At 32.9% G+C, this 20,409-nt stretch overlaps 1 protein-coding gene and 1 pseudogene across 1 annotated transcript; one reads left to right on the top strand and one right to left on the bottom strand.

Moving 5' to 3' along the window:
• Positions 1 to 568: 568 nt before the first annotated feature.
• LOC134231449 (zinc finger protein 208-like) overlaps positions 569 to 20,409 on the bottom strand; it is a 40,554-nt pseudogene continuing 20,713 nt past the window's right edge.
• Positions 13,983 to 18,994, top strand: LOC134231450 (perlucin-like protein). The gene is made up of 4 exons (XM_062713412.1): positions 13,983 to 14,053; positions 14,486 to 14,571; positions 14,953 to 15,040; positions 18,763 to 18,994. The coding sequence occupies exons 1-4, from the start codon at positions 13,984 to 13,986 to the stop codon at positions 18,984 to 18,986; spliced, it is 468 nt and encodes a 155-aa protein (XP_062569396.1). The 5' UTR covers position 13,983; the 3' UTR covers positions 18,987 to 18,994.

The raw sequence follows: 20,409 nt of genomic DNA, 5'->3' as shown, positions 1-20,409 counted from the left end.
ACTTTTATAAGGTTTATCACCTGCATATGCACTTTTGGGTCTATACACATTACAATTACGAGCTTAATCATCTGTCTGCAAGGTGCCTAGCGCCTGGAATATTTTCTAAAGTACGTCAAATAACATGTATCATCTGTACATGGATGTGTCCCAATGTGTCGCTGTAAATCACATGTCTGTTTGAATGCTTTAATTCCCACACAAATCACATTCATAAATTTTATCACCTGTATGCATCCTCATATGACTCTGTAAGCTTCCTGAAGCAAAGAAATCCTTCCCAAACACCTCACATTTAAACCGATATTTCACTTGCGTTATTCCTCGTGTTTCAAATTCGATTTTTCATAAAATCGTCTCACGCAAAACTCACATTTTTAAGGTATATTATCTTGCCTCTTGGAGTGTCTCTGCAGGGTATATGAATCAGAAAATGATTTACCACACAGATTTAATTAATAAGGTTTATCTCCTGTATGTGTCCTCGTGTGTCTCTGTAAGCATTGTGACTGGCTTAAGAACTTCTCACATATATCACATTCAAAAGGTTTATCACCTGTTTGTGTCCTCATGTGACTCCGTAAGCTTCCTGATTCAGAGAAATCCTTCCCACACACCTCACATTAAAAACGTTTTTCACCCCAGTGAACCCTGGCGTGTCTATTCAAATGTGACTTTTCAAAAAATGCTTTCACACAAAACCCACATTTAAAAGGCCTATAGCCATGTGTTTTTGCTTGTTTCCTTAAGGCACGTGAATCAGAATATAATTTACCACATAATTCACATTTAAAGGGTTTCTCACCTGTGTGTGTCCTCTTGTGTGCCCGTAAACTTGATGAATTAAAAAATGATCTACCACACACATCACATTTATAAGGTTTTTCTCCAGCATGTATCCTCAAGTGTCTTTTAAATGATCCTTATGAGGTCCGTGTTTGCTCTGCTCTTATTTTGTATATTTGTTTAATGGACGTTGAGATTGAATTCTGTTCGTTATTTCCATATCCTTCTTCCTTATGCAAGGAATGCTTTTCCAAACACATCACATTCAAATGGTTTATCACCTATATGTATCCTCCTATGTCCCTGTGAAGCACCAAGTTGTTTGAATGCATTTTCGCACACGTCACATTTATAAGGTCTCTCACCAGTATTTATTCTAATGTGTTTCGTTAATTGTCCTGATCCAGCAAATATTTCTCACAGTATTCTCATGTGTGTCTGCAAGAGACATAAGAACTTGAAAGTTTTTCTGCAGACTTGACATTTAGGTGGCTTTTTCGTAATAATGGTGTGTCTTTCTAATTTGCCTTTTTTGATTGTCATTAGTACTATAGTTGTTTAGCTTTTCTGGATTACTTATAGTTTGTGACAGCCTTTCAGTATGTGATCTGGATGAACGAGATGCCTTTTGAGTCTTTTATCTGTAAAGGTGACAGGGAAATCAACTTCAGTGCTAGCTATACTTCAAGTATATCAAGTTACTTGCTGATGAAGTATAAAAAGGAAACACCTACATTTCCAGGAATTTATCAATATATCTAACAGATTTCAGTTCAAGAACTGCTTGAAATGATCAAATTCCACACAAGTTTTTTTTTCTTCTCCTTTTTTTTTTTTTTTTAGAAAAGTTCACTTAAGGTATTGATAAGATATTGATTATTGAATTGCTCAAAGTATTTTTAATGACTGATAAATTAAACTGTAGTCACTACGTAATAAAACATCAACATACTATTAACTTGGTTGAGTTTCTTAGATTTAAAAAAAATTGCAGCAATTATCTTTAGTGAGAAATGACACTGCCATTCGGCTGTTAAGATATTTAAACAAATAATAATAATAATAATAATAACTAAAGCCAGCAACGAGTAGGTCTTCCGTCCGGTTTTGACCAGAAGTGCCGGAAGTGACGTGAACAAAAGAAAGCAATGAGCTAAGTAGTCTCTAGTGACTTCAATTTTCCATTAAACCCTTCAAAATAAGCTATTTTTGGCTACTTCCGGTTTGACCGGAAGTGACGTAGACGGACGGAATGTTATGATTTAAGCTTCCAGTGACATAAGTTGCCCATAAACCTGTCAAGAACAGCAAAAATATGCAATTTTTGACTACTTCCGGTTTGACCGGAAGTGACGTCGTCGGACGTATTTTGACGACTTCAGTAGATAAAGCTTGAAATTTTGAAAAACTTTGCTTCTTTGACGTATTACAAATTCTCAATACTTTTTGAGATATCAAGGAAAAACTGTTGGCCCCTTTTGGCCCTTTATTATAGGGGCCAGCCCCTTATTGTTGATATATTTCGAAAGATCGTGACATTCTCTACAACTTTTGTTCTATATGTCTTTACAAATTGTGAACATGTAAAAAGATATTGCAGAAAAGGTGTTAAAATTTTCTGAGTCCCTGGTACAACTTTTTTCGAGCCACAGCGAGCGCCGACCTGCGGCGCTTCCGGAAAAAGAGAATGGTGTGTGACAAAAGAGCACACCTTGCTCTATCATCGCTGAAAATCTCATGTTTCTGTCTGAAGGCATTTTCGAAAAAAAATGATGGACAATGAGACCCCCTGAAAATCACTAAATCGTGGAAATCTCAAAACCGGAAGTGACGTCATCCAAAAAAAATAATTACTTTCAGCTTTGTTTGATGTTCTATCAGTCCTGAAAGTTTCATGAAAATCTATCCAGCCGTTTTCGAGAAATCGCGTGCACAAAATCGGTACGAAAAAAAACAATAATAATAATAACTAGAGCCGAGCTCGTTGCAAAGCAACGAGTAGGTCTTCCGTCCTGTTTGACCGGAAGTAGCTTTCTTTTAAGAAAAAAAGACAAATGAAGTCCAAAAATGGTTTAATCCTCCAAATTTACCTTAATTATTGCAAAATTAAGCCATTTTTGGCAACTTCCGGTTGGACCGGAAGTACCGTCGATGGACGGAAAATTAAAATTTAAGCTTCCAGTGACATATGATATCCAAAAACCTGTCAAGAACAGCAAAAATATGCAATTTTTGACTTCTTCCGGTTTGACCGGAAGTGACGTTGCTGGACATATTTCGACGACCCCATTAGATAAAGCTTGACATTTTGTACAACTTTGCTTCTTTGACGTATTACAAATTCTCAATACTTTTTGAGATATAAAGGAAATACTTTCAGCCCCTCTAGGCCCTTCATTTTAGGGGCAAGCCCTTTTTTCGAGATATCGTTTGAAAGATCGTGTAATTCTACACTTTTTTTGTTCTACATGTCTTAACAAAATATTTCTAGGTTAAAAGTTATCGTAGAAAAGGTGTCAAAAATTTTGAAATTCTTGATAGGACTATTTTCGGACCACATCGAGCGTCGGCGCTTCGTACTTCCGGTAAAAATGATATACTGAATTCACTTCTCCAAAGGTTGCTCTATCATCACTGAAAATTTCATGCTTCTATCTTCAACGGTTTTTGAGAACATTGCCGGACAAAGTGACCCTCTAAAAATGACAAAATCGCGAAAATCTAGGAACCGGAAGTGACGTCATCAAAATAAAAAAAAATTATTTCTTGATTTTTTGATGTTCTATCAGAGCTGAAAGTTTCATGAAAATCCATCAAGCCGTTTCCGAGAACTTGCGTGCACAAAATCGGTAAGAAAAAAATAAGAAGAAGAAAACTAGAGCCGAGCTCGTTGCAAAGCAACGAGTAGGTCTTCCGTCCGGTTTTGACCAGAAGTGCCGGAAGTGATGTGAACAAAAGAAAGCAATGAGCTAAGTAGTCTCTAGTGACTTTATAATTTCAATTTTGCATTAAAACCTTCAATATAAGCTATTTTTGGTTACTTCCGGTTTTTACCGGAAGTGACATCGACGGACGAAAAGTTAAGATTTAAGCTTCCAGTGACATATGTTCCCATAAACCTGTCAAGAACAGCAAAAATATGCAATTTTTGACTACTTCCGGTTTGACCGTAAGTGACGTCGCCGGACGTATCTTGATGACTCCATTAGATAAAGCTTGTCATTTTGAACAACTTTGCTTCTTTGACGTATTACAAATTCTCAATACTTTTTGAGATATAAAGGAAAAACTTTTGGCCCCTTTTGGCCCTTTATTATAGGGGCCAGCCCCTTATCGTTATTATCTTTCGAAACATCGTGACATTCTCTACAACTTTTGTTCTATATGTCTTTACAAATTGTTAACATGTAAAAGATATTGAAGAAAAGGTGTTAAAAATTTCTGAGTCCCTGGTAGAACTTTTTTCGAGCCATAGCGAGCGCCGACGTGCGGCACTTCCGGAGAAAGAGAATGGTGTGTGACAAAAGAGCACACCTTGCTCTATCATCGCTGAAAATCTTATGTTTCTGTCTTAAGGCATTTTCGAGAAAAATGATGGACAATGAGACCCCCTGAAAATCACTAAATCGCGGAAATCTCAAAACCGGAAGTGACGTCATCAAAACAAAAAAATCACTTTCAGCTTTGTTTGATGTTCTATCAGTCCTGAAAGTTTCATGAAAATCTATCCAGCCGTTTTCGAGAAATCGCGTGCACAAAATCGGTAAGAAAAAAAAACAATAATAATAATAATAAAAATAGTGGAAAAGAAACCTAAGAATAACAAGAAGGTCTTCCGCTGAAGACGGAAGACCTTAACTAGATGAGATCTCGTTGCGAGCAACGGGTGGGTCTTCCGTCCAATTCTTGATGAGATGAGATAAGATTTTGATTGCAATTTTCATTCTAAAATAATGATTTACCACAATCTGTAAAAAGACATTGAACTTTAAAGACTTTAAAAAATCAGCCTTTTGCCCCTAATGACCCCTAATTTTAGGAATCAGCCCTCTTTTTTCATATCATCTTAAAGCTCTTAAGATTTTGAACATTTTTTGTTCAACAACTGTTCAGAAATTCTTATTCGTTTTTGAGCTATTAGCAAAAGATATAATTAGGGGCCAACCCTTCAACTCCTTAATGGGGACGTTAAGCAAAAAATGAAAGGTTGCATATTGTTCAGAACATTATTTTGAACATCTTTTGTTCAATATTGCTAATCAAAATATTTCTCCCTTTCGAGATATACAGCATCGAAGATTTAGCATTCTGGCCCCTTGTGGCCCCTAATTATGTACCATTCGACATGGAAATCATAACATATAGTTGTAGATGGTTGAGATGAACATTTTTGCTTCAGTAATGTATTACAAAATATTAACTGATAAAGAGTTATCGATTGAAGTATTTTGGCCCCTCTTGGCCCCTAATTCGAGTGCCCAGCCCCCTTTTCGGGATCTCATGTTAAGGCACTTCGGATTTTGAACATTTTGTGTTCAACAATTTTTCAGAAATTCCTTTTCGTTTTTGAGATATTAGAAAAAGAAAGTTTTAGGGGCCAACCCTTCAACTCCTTAATGGGGACGTTAAACAAAAAATGAAAGGTTGCATATTGTCCAGAACATTATTTTGAACAACTTTTGTTCAATATTGCTTATCAAAATATTTCTCCCTTTTGAGATATACAGCATCACAAATTTAGCATTCTGGCCCCTTCTTGCCCCTAATTATGTACTATACGACATGAAAATCATAATATATAGTTGTAGATGGTTGAGATGAACATCTTTGCTTCAGTAATGTATTACAAAATATTAACTGATAAGGAGTTATCGATTGAAGACTTTTGGCCCCTCTTGGCCCCTTATTCGAGTGCCAAGCCCCTTTTTCGGGATCTCATCTTAAAAGTCTTAAGATTTTGAACATTTTTTTTTCAATAACTATTCAGAAATTCTTTTCCATTTTTGAATTATTGGCAAAGGAAATATTTAGGGGCCAACCCTTGAACTCCTTAATGGGGACGTTAAGCAAAAAATGAAAGGTTGCATATTGTTCAGAACATGATTTTAAACATCTTTTGTTCAATATTGCTTATCAAAATATTTCTCCCTTTCCAGATATAAAGCATCAAAGTTTTAGCATTGTGGCCCCTTGTGGCCCCTTATTATGTACCATATGATATGAATATCATAATATATGGTTGTAGATTGTTAAGCTCAACATTTTTTGTTCAGTAATTTATACCAAAATATTGATTGTTAAGGAGTTATCGATTAAATACTTTTGGCCCCTTTTAGCCCTTAATGTGATGAGTCAGCGCTTTTTTCTTGGTATAATATGAAAGATCTCGATGTTTTGGACAAATGATGTTCAGTATGTTTTAACAAAATAATTATACTTTAAAAGATATGAAGCAAAATGTCTTAAAAAATCAGTCTTGATTCGTGTCCTAAATTTTGACCCCTACCGAGCTTCCATACTAGAAACTTCCGGAAAATATCCTGACCCAGGTGCAACATGGCAACATGTCCTCTATTATCACTGAAAATTTCAATGTTCTAGCTTAAGCCGTTATTGAGTTCTGTCACAGACACGGAGGTCATCTGAATTTTAAGAAAAGGGCGATAACTCTAGACCGGAAGTGATTTTCAAAAATTCCAAAAAATGGTATAAACTTCAGATCATCCTGCATAAACCCTGAAAATTTGAAGCAAATCCATTGAGCCATCTCTGAGAAATCTTCTGCACAAAATTTGTGCAGAGAAAAAGAATAATAACTAGATACAATCTCGTTGCGAGCAACGAGTGGGTCTTCCGTTCGATTCTTGATGAGATGAGATAAGATCTTGATTGAGATTTTTTTTACAATGATAATTTTCTTAAGAAAAACGATTGTGCTGCCGTGATGGTATTTTTTAAATATTGAACGTTAAACTGTCATAATTTCAAATTCTGGCCCCTCTTGGCCCTTTATGTAAGGGACCAGCCCTTTTTTTCTTCAAATCATCTGAAAGATCTCATGCTTTTTTAACACTTTTTGTTCAACAAGGGTTCAGAGATTGTTTTTCATTTTCGAATTATTAGAAAAAGAAATATTTAGGGGCCAACCCTTCAACTCCCTAATGGGGACGTTTAGCGAAAAATGAAAGGATGCATAATGTTTACAACATGATTTTAAACATCTTTTGTTCAATATTGCTTCTCAACATATATTTCTCACTTACGAGATATTAAGTGTCAAAGATTTAGCATTATGGCCCCTTGTGGCCCCTAATCATGTACCATACGACATGAAAATCATAATATATAGTTGTAGATGGCTGCGATCAACATATTTGCTTCAGTAATGTATTACCAAATATTAAAAGATAAAGAGTTATCGATTGAAGACTCTTGGCTCCTCCTGGTCCCTTATTTGAGTGCCCAGCCCTTTTTCTTGATTTCACCTTGAAGCTTTTAGGATTTTGAACACTTTTTGTTCAACAACTATTAAGAGATTCTCTTTCGTTTTTGAGTTATTTGCAAAAGAAATAATTAGGGGCCAACCCTTCAACTCCTTAATGGGGACGTTTAGCGAAAAATGAAAGGTTGCATATTGTTAAGAACATTATTTTAAACATCTTCTCTTCAATATTACTTATCAAAATATTTCTCACTTTCGAGATATAAAGCGTCAAATATTTGGCGTTCTGGCCCCTTTTTGCCCCTAATTATGTACCATACGACATAAAAACAATAATATATAGTTGTAAATGGTTGAGATAAACATCTTTGCTTCATTAATGTATTACAAAATATTAACTGATAAAGAGTTATCGGAAAAAGATTTGTTGCCCCTCTTGGTCCCTAATTCGAGTGCCCAGCCCCTTTTTGGGATCTCATCTTAAAGATCTTAAGATTTTGAACATTTTTTGTTCAATAACTATTCAAAAATTCTTTTTCGTTTTTGAGCTATTAGCGAAAGAAATATTTAGGGGCCAACCCTTCAACTCCTTAATGGGGACGTTTAGCAAAAAATGAAAGGTTGCATATTGTTCAAAACATTATTTTGAACATCTTTTGTTCAATATTGCTTATCAAAATATTTCTCCCTTTCGAGATATAAAGCATCAAGGATTTAGCATTCTGGCCCCTTGCGGCCCCTAATTATGTACCATACGACATAAAAATTATAACATATAGCTGTATATTGTTGAGATAAACATTTTTTGTTCAGTAATTCATACCAAAATATTGATTGTTAAGGAGTTATCGATTAAATACTTTTGGCCCATTTCTGTCCCTAATGTGATGAGTCAGCACTTTTTTCTTGATATTGTATGAGAGATCTTGTAATTCTGCACAAATCTTGCAAAGTATGTTATGACAAGATAATTATACTGTAAAAGATACAATGCAAAATGTCCCAAAAAATCACTCATGATTCGTGTCCTAATTTTTTACCCCTATCGAGCTTCCATACTAGGCACTTCCCGAAAATGTCCTGACCCAGGTGCAACATGGAAACATGTCCTCTATCATCACTGAAAATTTAAGCTTTCTAGCTTGAGCCGTTTTTGAGTTCCATCACAGACAAGAAGGACCTCTAAATTTCGATCAAAGGGCGATAACTTCCGACCGGAAGTGAATTTTAGAAAAATAACTGGCCTGAATTAACTTCAGATGACAACGCATTGACAGTAAAAATTTGAAGCAAATCGAACGAGCCATCTCCGAGAAATCTTCTGCACAAATTTTGTAAGGAGAAAAATGAATAATAATAATAAAGGTAAAAAAGAAACATAAGAATATAAGAAGGGTCTTCCGCTGAAGACGGAAGACCCTAATAATAATATTGAAAAAGAAACATAAGAATAATAGAAGGGTCTTCCGCTGAAGACGGAAGACCTTAACTAGAGCCGAGCTCGTTGCAAAGCAACGAGTAGGTCTTCCGTCCTGCTTGACCGGAAGTGCATCTGTAACTTTCATTTTAAAAAAATGAGTAATGAAGTCCCAAAATGGTGTAATCCTCCAAATCTATGTTAATTATTGCAAAAATAAGCCATATTTGGCAATTTCCGGTTCGACCGGAAGTGACGTCGACGGACAGAAAGATCTAAGCTTCCAGTGACATATGTTATCCAAAAACCTGTCAAGAACAGCAAAAATATGCAATTTTTGACTACTTCCGGTTTGGCCGGACGTGACATAGCGAGCGCCAACGTGCTGCACTTCCGGAGAAAAAGATTGGTGTATGTCACATCAGCACATGTTGCTCTATCATCGCTGAAAATTTCATGCTTCTGTGTTAAGTGCTTTTTGAGAAAACTGCCGGACAAAGTGACCCTCTGAAAATCACTAAATCGCAAAAATCTCAAAACCGGAAGTGACGTCATCAAATCAAAAAATCAGGTTTGCTTGATGTTCTATCAGTCCTGAAAGTTTCATGAAAATCGATCGAGCCGTTTCCGAGAAATCGCGTGCACAAAATCGGTAAGAAAAAAACAATAATAATAAAAATAGTGGAAAAGAAACCTAAGAATAACAAGAAGGTCTTCCGCTGAAGACGGAAGACCTTAATAAAATTCATATGATAAATATCAAATAAGTCTTGATTTCTTTAAACCATACTTATTTTGAAGAAAAGTCTGTCCATCTAAAAACTTTTTTAAAACTGAATTAGGGAGTATAAGACCAGATTTTTATAATTCTTCCTCACAGTTCCTATAAGACATAGATACCTTTTCCTTGATCAGATCTGCTTTAACAAAAATGATAAAAACAGCCTTCCCAACATTAAACTTATAAGTTAATTTTAAACTTCCTGTCCAGTCAATAATCCCAAAGGATGAATGGATATACACTTTCTGCATGTTTGTAGTAAAAATTAAAAAAAACTAAAATTTATATAACTGCTGTTAAAAGCAAAGAATTTTTTTTATTTGTTAAAAGGCTTTATACAATGGGGAAAAACTATAATCTTGTCTCATCGTTGTTCTCAAAAACTTAAATTTGTAAGGAATGTACCGTCTAATTATTTCTTCATTTTATGTTTCAATCTCGCTGAACCCAATATGACTACTAAAAATGGGGAAAAACTCCTGTAAAACGAAAAATGAAATATCCAATCAGGATGAAAATACCACGTGCACTTCTTTAGATGGGGAAAAATCAGTGTACGAACTTTCACTTTAAGGTCTCCATGCAAGAACAGATCAATTCTTTGCTTAAAGAAAACATTGTAAGGGAAATGAACTTTAAACAAAACTTTTCATCAAACTAGAAAACTGACCAGTCAGCAAGGGCCCCGCCATGGGGTAGAATTATAAGGGTGCAGCTTACGGAATGATTAAAAAATGTACGAAGAATAAGCAACAGCACCTATGTTCTTAAAATTTCAAGATAACTCCAGAATAATTCCTGAATATTCAAAAACCTGTAAATAATATCCTAATGTATTTACATTAGGCATTAAAGAACAACTTAACACTGAATGTATATTTAAACAATAATGAAGCTTATCTTATATAAAATGCCAGCCTTCAATGAATGCAAATATCATGAAGACTTGACCTAACTTCAAACAAACAGCAGTAGCAGACAAAGAAAAATTGGTCTAACATATACGTCAATTCTTTTGTCATAGTGAATACATCCTTTGAACACAAAAAATTGAAATGAAAAAAAGCATTTATAATTTAAAACATAAATTAACATTTTGTTATTAGAATATTATTTAAGAAGTATAAAAACAGGGTCATTGAGCAGAAAGTTTGAACCTTAATGAATTTCAATAACCTGTTTTATCGATATCAAGCCAGTTTTTTACCCAGACATTCTACTGTGTATCAATTACTTGAAACATATCATAGTATTGTACAAAATATTGATGAAGGTAAACTATGCTGTATGTTTTTTTGCGATTTGTCTAAAGCATTTGACAGAGTATGGCACAAGGGTCTTATTTTTAAATTACAAACTTATGGTTTATCCGGAGATATCCTTAAGTGGTTTTCTAGTAAACTAAATCATAGGTCACAGAAAGTGATGTATAAGGATTTGTTGTCTTCAAAACTTGATTTATATGCAGATGTACCACAGGGCTCTGTATTGGATCCACTTTTATTTCTGATATATGTAAATGATGTTGCTGAAAATATGATGTCCATGTGTAGATTGTTTGCTGATGATAATTCGCTTCAACAATGTATATACAATATTTTAGACATTGAATACAAGCTAAACCACGATTTACACATTTTAGAATCATGGTCAGATAAATGGCTTCTAAAATTTAACCCATCTAAAACAAAGGTAGTCTTCTTTAACACAAAGACTATTTCTATTATGCCAAAATTATTTTTTAAAGGAGATAGGCTTGAATGCGTCCCAGTCCATGAACACTTGGGTTTATTATTGTCACAGAATCTCAGCTGGTCTGCATATATTGACGGTATTATAAACGACGCTTATAAAAAAAAACTTGGACTTTAAAAAAAAACTTAAGTTTACATTGAGTAGGAAAAACCTTTCAAAATTCTACACTTCATTTATTAGACCAATGCTTGAATACGCTTCTGTTGTATGGGATGGGTGCACTGAACAAGATTCTGAAAAACTGGAAAAAGTACAACTAGCTGCGGCTAGAATTGTCACCGGACTTTCTATTTTTGCATCTTCAGAAACACTTTATTTAGAAACTGGTTGGGAAACTTTAAAATTTAGGCGTTATGTTGCAAAAAATGTCTACTATGTTCAAATACATAGAGGGGTTGTCCCTGAATATTTGAACAATATTGTACCAAACAAACATGAAAATGCATCAAAATATACTCAACAAAAAAAAGAAACGCATATTGTTTTACTCGTCAAAGAAATTTTTAAAATGTACATGAAACAACTATTTTTTATATCATTGGATACCTGTGACCTATCTAAAGGCCAATACGGGGTTTTAAAACCCAAGTGTTGAATTATCTCCCTTGATTAAACATGTTTATGAAAGTAGTGTTTTTCATGATTTCTTCTAAATCAGATGTCTATTTTCATTGATATTTTGGATTTAGAGAAACTTTGAACACTTCTATTAAACCCATATTTAAGATTTGATTGCAGTGTTAATACTGCAATGCCACGCCCAAACAAAGATGAATACAAACAGGTTAACGATGATACTAAATAGAGCTACGCAACAGGAAGTTGCAACTGTATTTGAAATAAATCAATGGGCTTTGCAACCTTAAAACTAACGTCTGAAGACCACTATCTGGCCATCCACATGTAACCACAACCAGGCAGGACCGTCAGACACCCCCCCCCCCCCACCCTTCATCACCTCATGCGATTCAGAACTTGCTGTAAAAACTGCTGCTACATTTGCTGGATGAAAAAATCAGCATAAAAATGCATAAATTGTTCGCATGAGACTAAAATGAGATGATATTCCCCCACGATATCCGTACATTGGAAACCCACTACCATTGAGATTTTGCACAGTACATATTGTTATGCCCCTTGAATTTGGGGGCAATGAAAATGACCTCAACTTGACATTTCCATTTGCAACATTGATTTTTATCACAACACACTCTAAAATCGCTTAAATATTACAAGGTTTAAACTGAAAACTAAGAATTTCATATTATTCTGATTATGCGTTTCTTTTTTTGTTCAGTATACAATACCCGCAATAAAGAACAGTTTATTATTCCAAGGTGTAGATTAGAACTATTCAAAAAGTCATTTGTACCAGACGCCTTGAAACAATGGAACTTATTAAAATAGATACAAGAGAAGCCATTTCAATTAATTCCTTCCGTAAAAACTTAAGAGCTTGTACAAAAATCATTAATCCACCTACGTATTTTTCTTTTGGTAAACGCTACACAAACATACTTCATACAAAACTAAGACATAACTGAATACTGAATTATGATCTATATAAACGCAATATTATCAACAGTCCTCTTTGTTCATGTGGAAAGTATGAAGATGTTTACCATTATTTTTTTGCTTGTATAAAGTATTCAAATGCTCAATCTTTTTAACCACCAATGTATGCTTGAAGAATTAGTTACAATTGACACTAACCTGTTATTATGGGGTGATGTAGATTTGTCTGTATCAACTAATATTAATATTTTTGCTGCTGTACATAGATTTATTACTGAAACATGTAGATTTTTAATTGATTAATGTTATTAATTAACTTGCATCACTTGAAAATTATTATAAATAGTATATTTTAATGTATCATTTGCATGACATATTGTTATATTTATGGAGAGGAACTAGTAAGTTGTAAGAATTTGTTTCCAATCCATTTGAGTTGTTCAATAAAATATGTTCAAAACAAAACAATTTCCAAAGGAAAAGTATATGATACTTGTAAGCAAAATACAAACGATTTAAGCATAGCTTTCGGTCAAAAATTGGTCTAAAAAAGACAGTTCAACTGGGCAAATCTAAAAGTTAGGTTTCACATTTCTAATCTCTACAGAGAGAGAGAAAGTCTTCTACACATTATCAATGTTCATAGTCATGATTTCAAATTGTGTGTGGAGTAGAAAGTGCTGAACTCGTGCATTAATTTGTAATCCAGGTGTATTTGAATTATCAATGCAGAAAATTTTAAGACAAAATTAAGGAATCTTGGGTAATTGTTTAGAGGGAATTTTCTTTTCTTGTAAATACTGTAAATCACAAAATTTTAGCGACACCTTATTTTCACGAGATAGTCATTGACTCTTGATTAGCGAGACAAAATTTTCGCGAGTTGTGGTTATTGCTTTATATATTCTTAAGGAATACTATTATACGCGAGAATTAAATTTTCGCGAGCACACTGTCTCGCGTAATTACGCAAAAATAAAGTTCTCGCGAATAAAAAGTGATTTACATTACATATAATGCTCCCCCCCCCCAAAAAAAAAAATCTTAAATGCAATATTGTACATCAAATTTAACATTTAGAGGAAATTCATATACATAAACGAACGCCATGCAATAATTCTCTTGCATGCAATAAAAGATAAATGGCGCCGCATGCTAGCAATATCAAATAAACTAAAATGAACAAAATACCATGTGTTACTTATATTGATTTTTAATTATATTTAAGTTTTTATATATGTTAGCGAAGTATCAGTCACGCAAACATACATTTGTTTTACGCAGAAAATGATTGGCTTTTGTCTCCCGCTAGTTTTCTTAGTGGCTTCATGCTTGAGTATAATTCATGGTCATGACGGTAAGTGTTTGAGAAAACGACAAAATTTAAAAGAAAAAAAAATCATTTTTTTTACATGATAGGAATATTAGACTCGAATTTAGCTCTTTGGAAATTAATGCAATTACATAGAATTATTGTCATATGAATGAAATTCAAGCTAATTTGTAATTTTTTCAACCTAGGATTACTAATCTGTAGATATAGAATAAAAATGTTTCTTTGAAAAACGAGAAAGTTGGTTGTCTAAGATTTTTTCGCCTATAGGATCATGCTTTTGTGTAGGAGTTTGACAGGTGAATGTAATTTATCGAAATTTGTTTTATCGTATTTCTGTTTTTTTTAATAGTAGGGTCACAAAAGTGCATGTTATAATTTTAATCAAATGTCTGCATTTAAACAACAAATTCTAGGTCAATTTACTTCTAAAGATTAAAAAACCATTCTATTCAGGTATTACTTGTGGAAATGGTTGGGCTGCCTTTGAAAAACATTGCTATTATTTCTCATCTTCTGCGTCAACATTTAAAGATGCCATGGTAAAAAAGAATTCCATACACTACTCTCTACTCTTTAAATCACATTTTAGTTGAAAACATTTATATGCTTTAGTGTATTTTTTAATTTTTTGATACCCTGGATTTTATTTTAGCTTTAAATATATTACCTGAATATAGAGATGAAATGTCAAGCACATTTTCAAATCGAATGTGCTAATATGTTTAAATCTGAAGCATATTTCATAGATATCATGTTAAATTTTATCCTTTTTTCTTTTTTTATTTAATCAACATATTAAAACCTAACTGTGTCATGGCAAAACATACCAATAACTGTACCTGATTTGGATTGTTTTCTGAAAATGTCTAATAATTTTTTTAGTATAAACAATTTATTTTACGTAAATTTTTGGTGTATAGTTGACGTGTTATCGCCTTGGTGCTAATATGTTAGAACTTCAGAGTGCAGAGGAAGAAAAATGGATTGATCTACAATGCCGAATAAGGGGTAAATATCAAAGCTTACACTTCAGCAACTTTTGGCAACTATGAAATATTCACGAATGTTTCAAAAGATATCAAGAGTTTTTCATTAAAAAATGGTCTAAAGCTAGTAAAGCGGAATCCACTACATAAACATAAATTCATGCGTCATCTTTTGCAACTTTTATGCATATGTCACTTGCATAAAAAAGTTTGATAATCTTTTAAAAGAAACATGCTTGGGTGAATTAAATTTGGTAAAAAGAGCATATTTATTGAGAAAATCTTGTTACTTGTTCTCCATATATATATATATATATATATATATATATATATATATATATATATATATATATATATATATATATATATATATATATATATATATATATATATATATACATCTCGTATTTAGTTTAAGCAGAAATGTTTTAAATTTATTTTTCCATTTGCTGTGCTTACAAATTCTTAACTTTAATAATTTTAATGATTTTTGAAAAATTGAATCTCAATTGTCGAAACATAAATCGCGTTTTTGTTTTCATAGGTTAAATATAGTAATCTATACTAGATTCTTTTAAATAATGAAGTTAATTCTAAATACCATTAGACAGTTTCAAGTGATTACCTTACTTATGTTATATTTAATTTATAAATATGATATTCTTTCTATTTAACAAAAACAATGGAAGAGCCTTGTTTACATTATGGAGGTTTTCAAAAATCAATTGAAACTATGTCCATTGCCCTTTAAAGTGACACAAATCAGTCAAGGTCATTTTCTATTAAAATATATGTAGCATACAGAGAAATACTTATGAAAATTTCTAGTATGTAGCGAAGATATGTTATTTAAGGTCTTCAATCCCTAATAGGAAGAAATTCAATGAAATTGAAAACATAATTAAGAGATATGTAGGCATTGAATATTCAGTTTATTTAGACATACTTTCCATTTATTACTATTAGTATGTTTAGTGGGATGTGTCATAATCCATGACATTGAAATGTGGTAAGAGTAATCTCCCCTTTTTTAATTAATTGAAAAAAAAATCAATTAAAGATATTAGCCGGCAAAAAAAAATTGTTTTCAATTATCATTCTATTTTTAATATTTTAATGCATCTTTCCTACACAGGATTTAATGATATTCAAATTATTTGAATTTTTTAATTTAAAAAAAAAACCCTTTTCCCCATAGACTTCAATGCAATCTTTGTTAATTAACAACTGCTTAATTAATGAACTTTTCGAAAATTTCTCGTGGGCAATTTTTTTTACTATAAAATGCTTTAATAAAATATCAGAGTATTGTGTACTTGACAGATATTTAAGGGTAGAGGATTTGGTCCCATTAGGGATTGAAATCCTTAAACTGCACTGTAAAGCAAGAGAAGAGAAAGATGTGGAAATTACGAACAGTATTCAATCTCAACGTCCATTAAACAAATATACAAAATAAGAGCAGAGCAAACACGGACCTCCGAAACATCAGAGGTGGGATCAGGTGCCATGGAGGAGTGAGCATCCCCTGCCGACCGGTCACACCCGCCGTGTGCTCGTAGTCATAATCAGGAAATAACGGAAAAATCCGTGGTCAATTCAGTGTATAAATAATGGACTAACAATTGGTATGAAGAACGTCAGTCAGCATTTCATTCAATGATAAATTGTATTTGCTGACAAGGTCATTGTATCGACCATAAAATTTACGAAATGATGACTTTAAACGAGACTGTTGATATTCTTGTTTCATCAACTTGCTTGTCAATAATTTACCTCGTTTAAGAAATTGTTCATACGTAGAGCATGCTCTTGCGTATCGAATCAACTGAGATATAAATACTCCGTATGCAGGTGATGAAGGTATATTGCTGCATAAGTAAGGGAAGTTGACGATAGAAAAGTTAAAGTCATCACGTTTATCATAAAGCTTGGTTGTTAGATTACCATTAGTGTCTTTTCCAAGTAAAATATCCAAGTATGAAGCAGAAGTGTCGGACTCTGTGGTATCTTTTATCTCAAGCTCACCAGGATATATCGTGTCGACGTAGGAATGGAAATTATCATTATTAATTGACAATACGTCGTCGATATATCTAAATGTCGAGTTGAAGGCCACAGCAAGTGTTTTCTTCTTTTCACGTAAGACTGCTCAATATAAGTTAGAGAAAAAACAAAGGTTGAATCTACCATTTGATTGTTTCGTCACACCACTTTTATTTTAGCTCAAACTTTTTAAAGCATTCAACTGGAGCATTCAAAGCTAGGAAATATATTCTAACAACTTTTTAGAAACATTGCATTAAAGTTTTAGGTTTCCTTACATTAACTTCTAAATATGAATTCAATGGAAACTATGGTATTTTCTTTCTGCTTTTCTTTGCCCGTGTACAGTAGGAAGGATGAAGTCATTTTTTTTTAAAGATCATACTTAAATTGTTTTTATTTTTTTCTCGATGAAAAGATTTTTTTAGGTTTTGAAACCTATACCTTTCTTAAATTTAAGAATTTTAAGATAGAACAAATTTACTTGGTTCATGCCTAAATTCTACCTTTGTCAATTTTTCCCTATGTGCCTCATGATTTCTTTTTGAACATTCTCGAATTTTGGAAACTTAATAAAATCAATGTTTAGAAATGAAAGAAAATATTGTCATCTATCTTGAAAATACATGTAACTGTAGACATTCGGATATCTTTATTGATAGAATTCGAATGATAAAAAAAGAAAAGTCTTATATTAGGAACCAAAATAGGTTGTACAAATCTATACATCGGAAGGAGATAAAGTAATTTCAAAAATATATTTAAAATACCTTATGGTTCTTTTCTTTTTATTCACTTCCGAATTCGAAAGTGTTCAACATGGGATGAAATTACACCATTCAGTTGACGGAATGGTAACCGAGTGCCCACTGAATGGTCACTAAAAGGTAGCGGAAAGGTCACTGAAAGTCGACGAAAACTGTGTCCGCTGAATGGTGACTGGAAGGTACCTGAAATGTGACTGAAAATTCACTGAAATGTATGTGCCATTCAGTGGCTAAATGGCCACTGAAAAGTCACTGAAAACCGCCTTTCAGTTTTATCTGGAAGGTCTTGTTTCGATTATTACTCTACTAAATACTTATATAAACATTGAAAAACAAAGAAGAAAGAAAGATGTATTTGGGGAACATTGACACCCCCGTATTGCAGCTAATGGCGAAAGCTAAAATGCATGTCAAGCTCCAAAGGTCAAGGCCAAAGTGTTTGTATACAGAGGAATGTCTTGGCACAAGGAATACACATGTGAAATATGAAATCCTTAATATTAACTTTTCAAAAGTAGAGACAAAAGTTACAGGTTTAAAGAAAGGTTGGTCAACTTTAAGGTCAGGATAAAACATATCTATTTAAGCAGAAAGGTATTGTCACAATAAAACACATCTTTCGATGAGGGGGCATACACATGCAATAAGGAAATGTGTATTTTACTAGACAATAAAAAAGATAGCTTCATTCCGGTATACTAATCCATTGTTAAGAAAACATTTTAAACACAATATTAATGGAAATTTTTATTGTGTGTTTACATTTGATACAAATTGGAAAGCATTCATTTCCATTTAAAATAATTATTTTGGCTACATTTCATTTTTTTTATAGCATTCGTATTTTATATGCTAGCTTGCCATTCTAAAAAAATTGTATAAAACTTTCAATAAATAAGCACTGACTGACTGATTTCTTTTCTACGCAAAGGTTATCAGTACGGTGTTTGGCTTGGTGCATGTGATCTTCAACAGGAGGGAACATTCATATCTGTCTCCAATGCAAAAGCCCTTCCCTATACCAATTGGATAAAGGGAGAACCAAACAATAATCTTGGAATAGAGCATTGCGCTTTGTACTTCGTTAAATATCGACGTTGGAACGATGGACATTGTAACCATAAAGTAAATTATGCTTGCAAGAAAATGAAATAAATTTGTCAATGCAACTTTGCTGTTATATCTTTTCTGAGGCATCAAATGCCATGCAGAATAAATGACACATTTTCTTCAAAAGATCGAAAGAACTAAAGGATATTTCCCCATGTGTAAATGATGTACAAATAATTTAAACAATTTTTCTTCAACTTATTTTTTTAATTTTATCACCATAATCTATTAAAAAATGGGAATCTTTTTTATTGATTTATATGGATGATGGCAAAATTATATAACAAAAATGAAAATCATTCTTAAAAAAATTTAAAAAAATATTTTAGAAATATAATTTTACAATATTTACAATTAACTATATATCAATTCAAATTAACTGCTTAAATAATCTGTCCTTAAAGGTATCGTGCAAAATCATAATCCTATAATGCACAGAAAGCAATGTTGTGTCTTTCATATTTCTTTACTAGTTGATAGCTAAAATTCAAAATGTTTGTAATAAAAAGCGATTACGGGCTATTGTACACGTTTTCAGAGGGCTCAGTATGCACATTTAACCCTAACTAGTACGGTAAGTCAAATAGTACAGTCTTTACTAAATTTGAAAAGCTAAATACAATATGATGGGGGAAATTATTAAAAAATATTGAAAAAATACAGATCTGAGTATAATGTAATGTTCATAAAATAAAAAATAGACATTATAAATCACAGATTTCTAAAACCTTTGAAAAATCTCAACAAATTGCTTTCGATATGCTTACAGTACAAGCTTGGTCAGTTTACTAAAATTAGTATCTTCTCACACCTATGTGTCATGATGTAGGGACCTTTTCTTTTATTATTCTACGTACCTGTATCTAAGCGTTATAATAGGAGCTAACAGACATCCTTTGTTAAATTATGGTCGTAGTCGCTTACGAAACAAACCAAATGAATGTGCATTCTACAGACGCAAATGTATGTCATAGTAAAACAAATTAAATATGTTTTGAAATATACTAATGGAACACAAAAAAAAAAAATATCAAGAAAAATTAACCTGTTTCATTAGGAATTAATTTTATATATTTATCCTATAATTTAGAACAGAATATAAAGTATTTGACTGAATGATTTTTACAGTTGATTGATTGATTGTATATTGTTTAACGTCTCTCTCGAGAATTTTTCACTCATATGGAGACGCCACCACTTGCCGGTGAAGAGCTGCAAATTTTATCCTATGCTTGGCACTCAGGGCCATTGAGCAGGGAGGGATCTATTTCGTGCCAACACCTACTGCGAATTGGGACCTCGGTTTATACGGTCTCATCCGAAGGACCGGTCTCCACGTCTTACAGTGGGATTCGAACCCTTGACGTAAGGATTGACTCCTTACTTCGCGACTCTAGTGCAAAATAAATTCTTTATTAGGTAGAGGAGTTTGATATCAACTGTAAAAATACACGAACACACCTTCCAA

Source organism: Saccostrea cucullata, unplaced genomic scaffold (genome assembly GCF_032062105.1).
Source record: "Saccostrea cucullata isolate Sc308-1 unplaced genomic scaffold, CSIRO_AGI_Scuc_v1 ctg4471, whole genome shotgun sequence".
Taxonomy (NCBI): Eukaryota; Metazoa; Mollusca; class Bivalvia; order Ostreida; family Ostreidae; genus Saccostrea; species Saccostrea cuccullata.
Note: the sequence above shows the minus strand (reverse complement) of the source record. Positions and strands in the feature narration are given on the sequence as shown.

What these genes read in the sequence shown, in the direction of transcription:
- LOC134231450 (XM_062713412.1), top strand. Translation starts at nt 13,984, where the DNA reads ATGATTGGCTTTTGTCTCCCGCTAGTTTTCTTAGTGGCTTCATGCTTG. An exon ending in CAACATTTAAAGATGCCATG is followed by an intron (nt 14,572 to 14,952) that starts GTAAAAAAGAAT and finishes TTTGGTGTATAG; the next exon opens with TTGACGTGTTATCGCCTTGG. An exon ending in TCTACAATGCCGAATAAGGG is followed by an intron (nt 15,041 to 18,762) that starts GTAAATATCAAA and finishes TTCTACGCAAAG; the next exon opens with GTTATCAGTACGGTGTTTGG.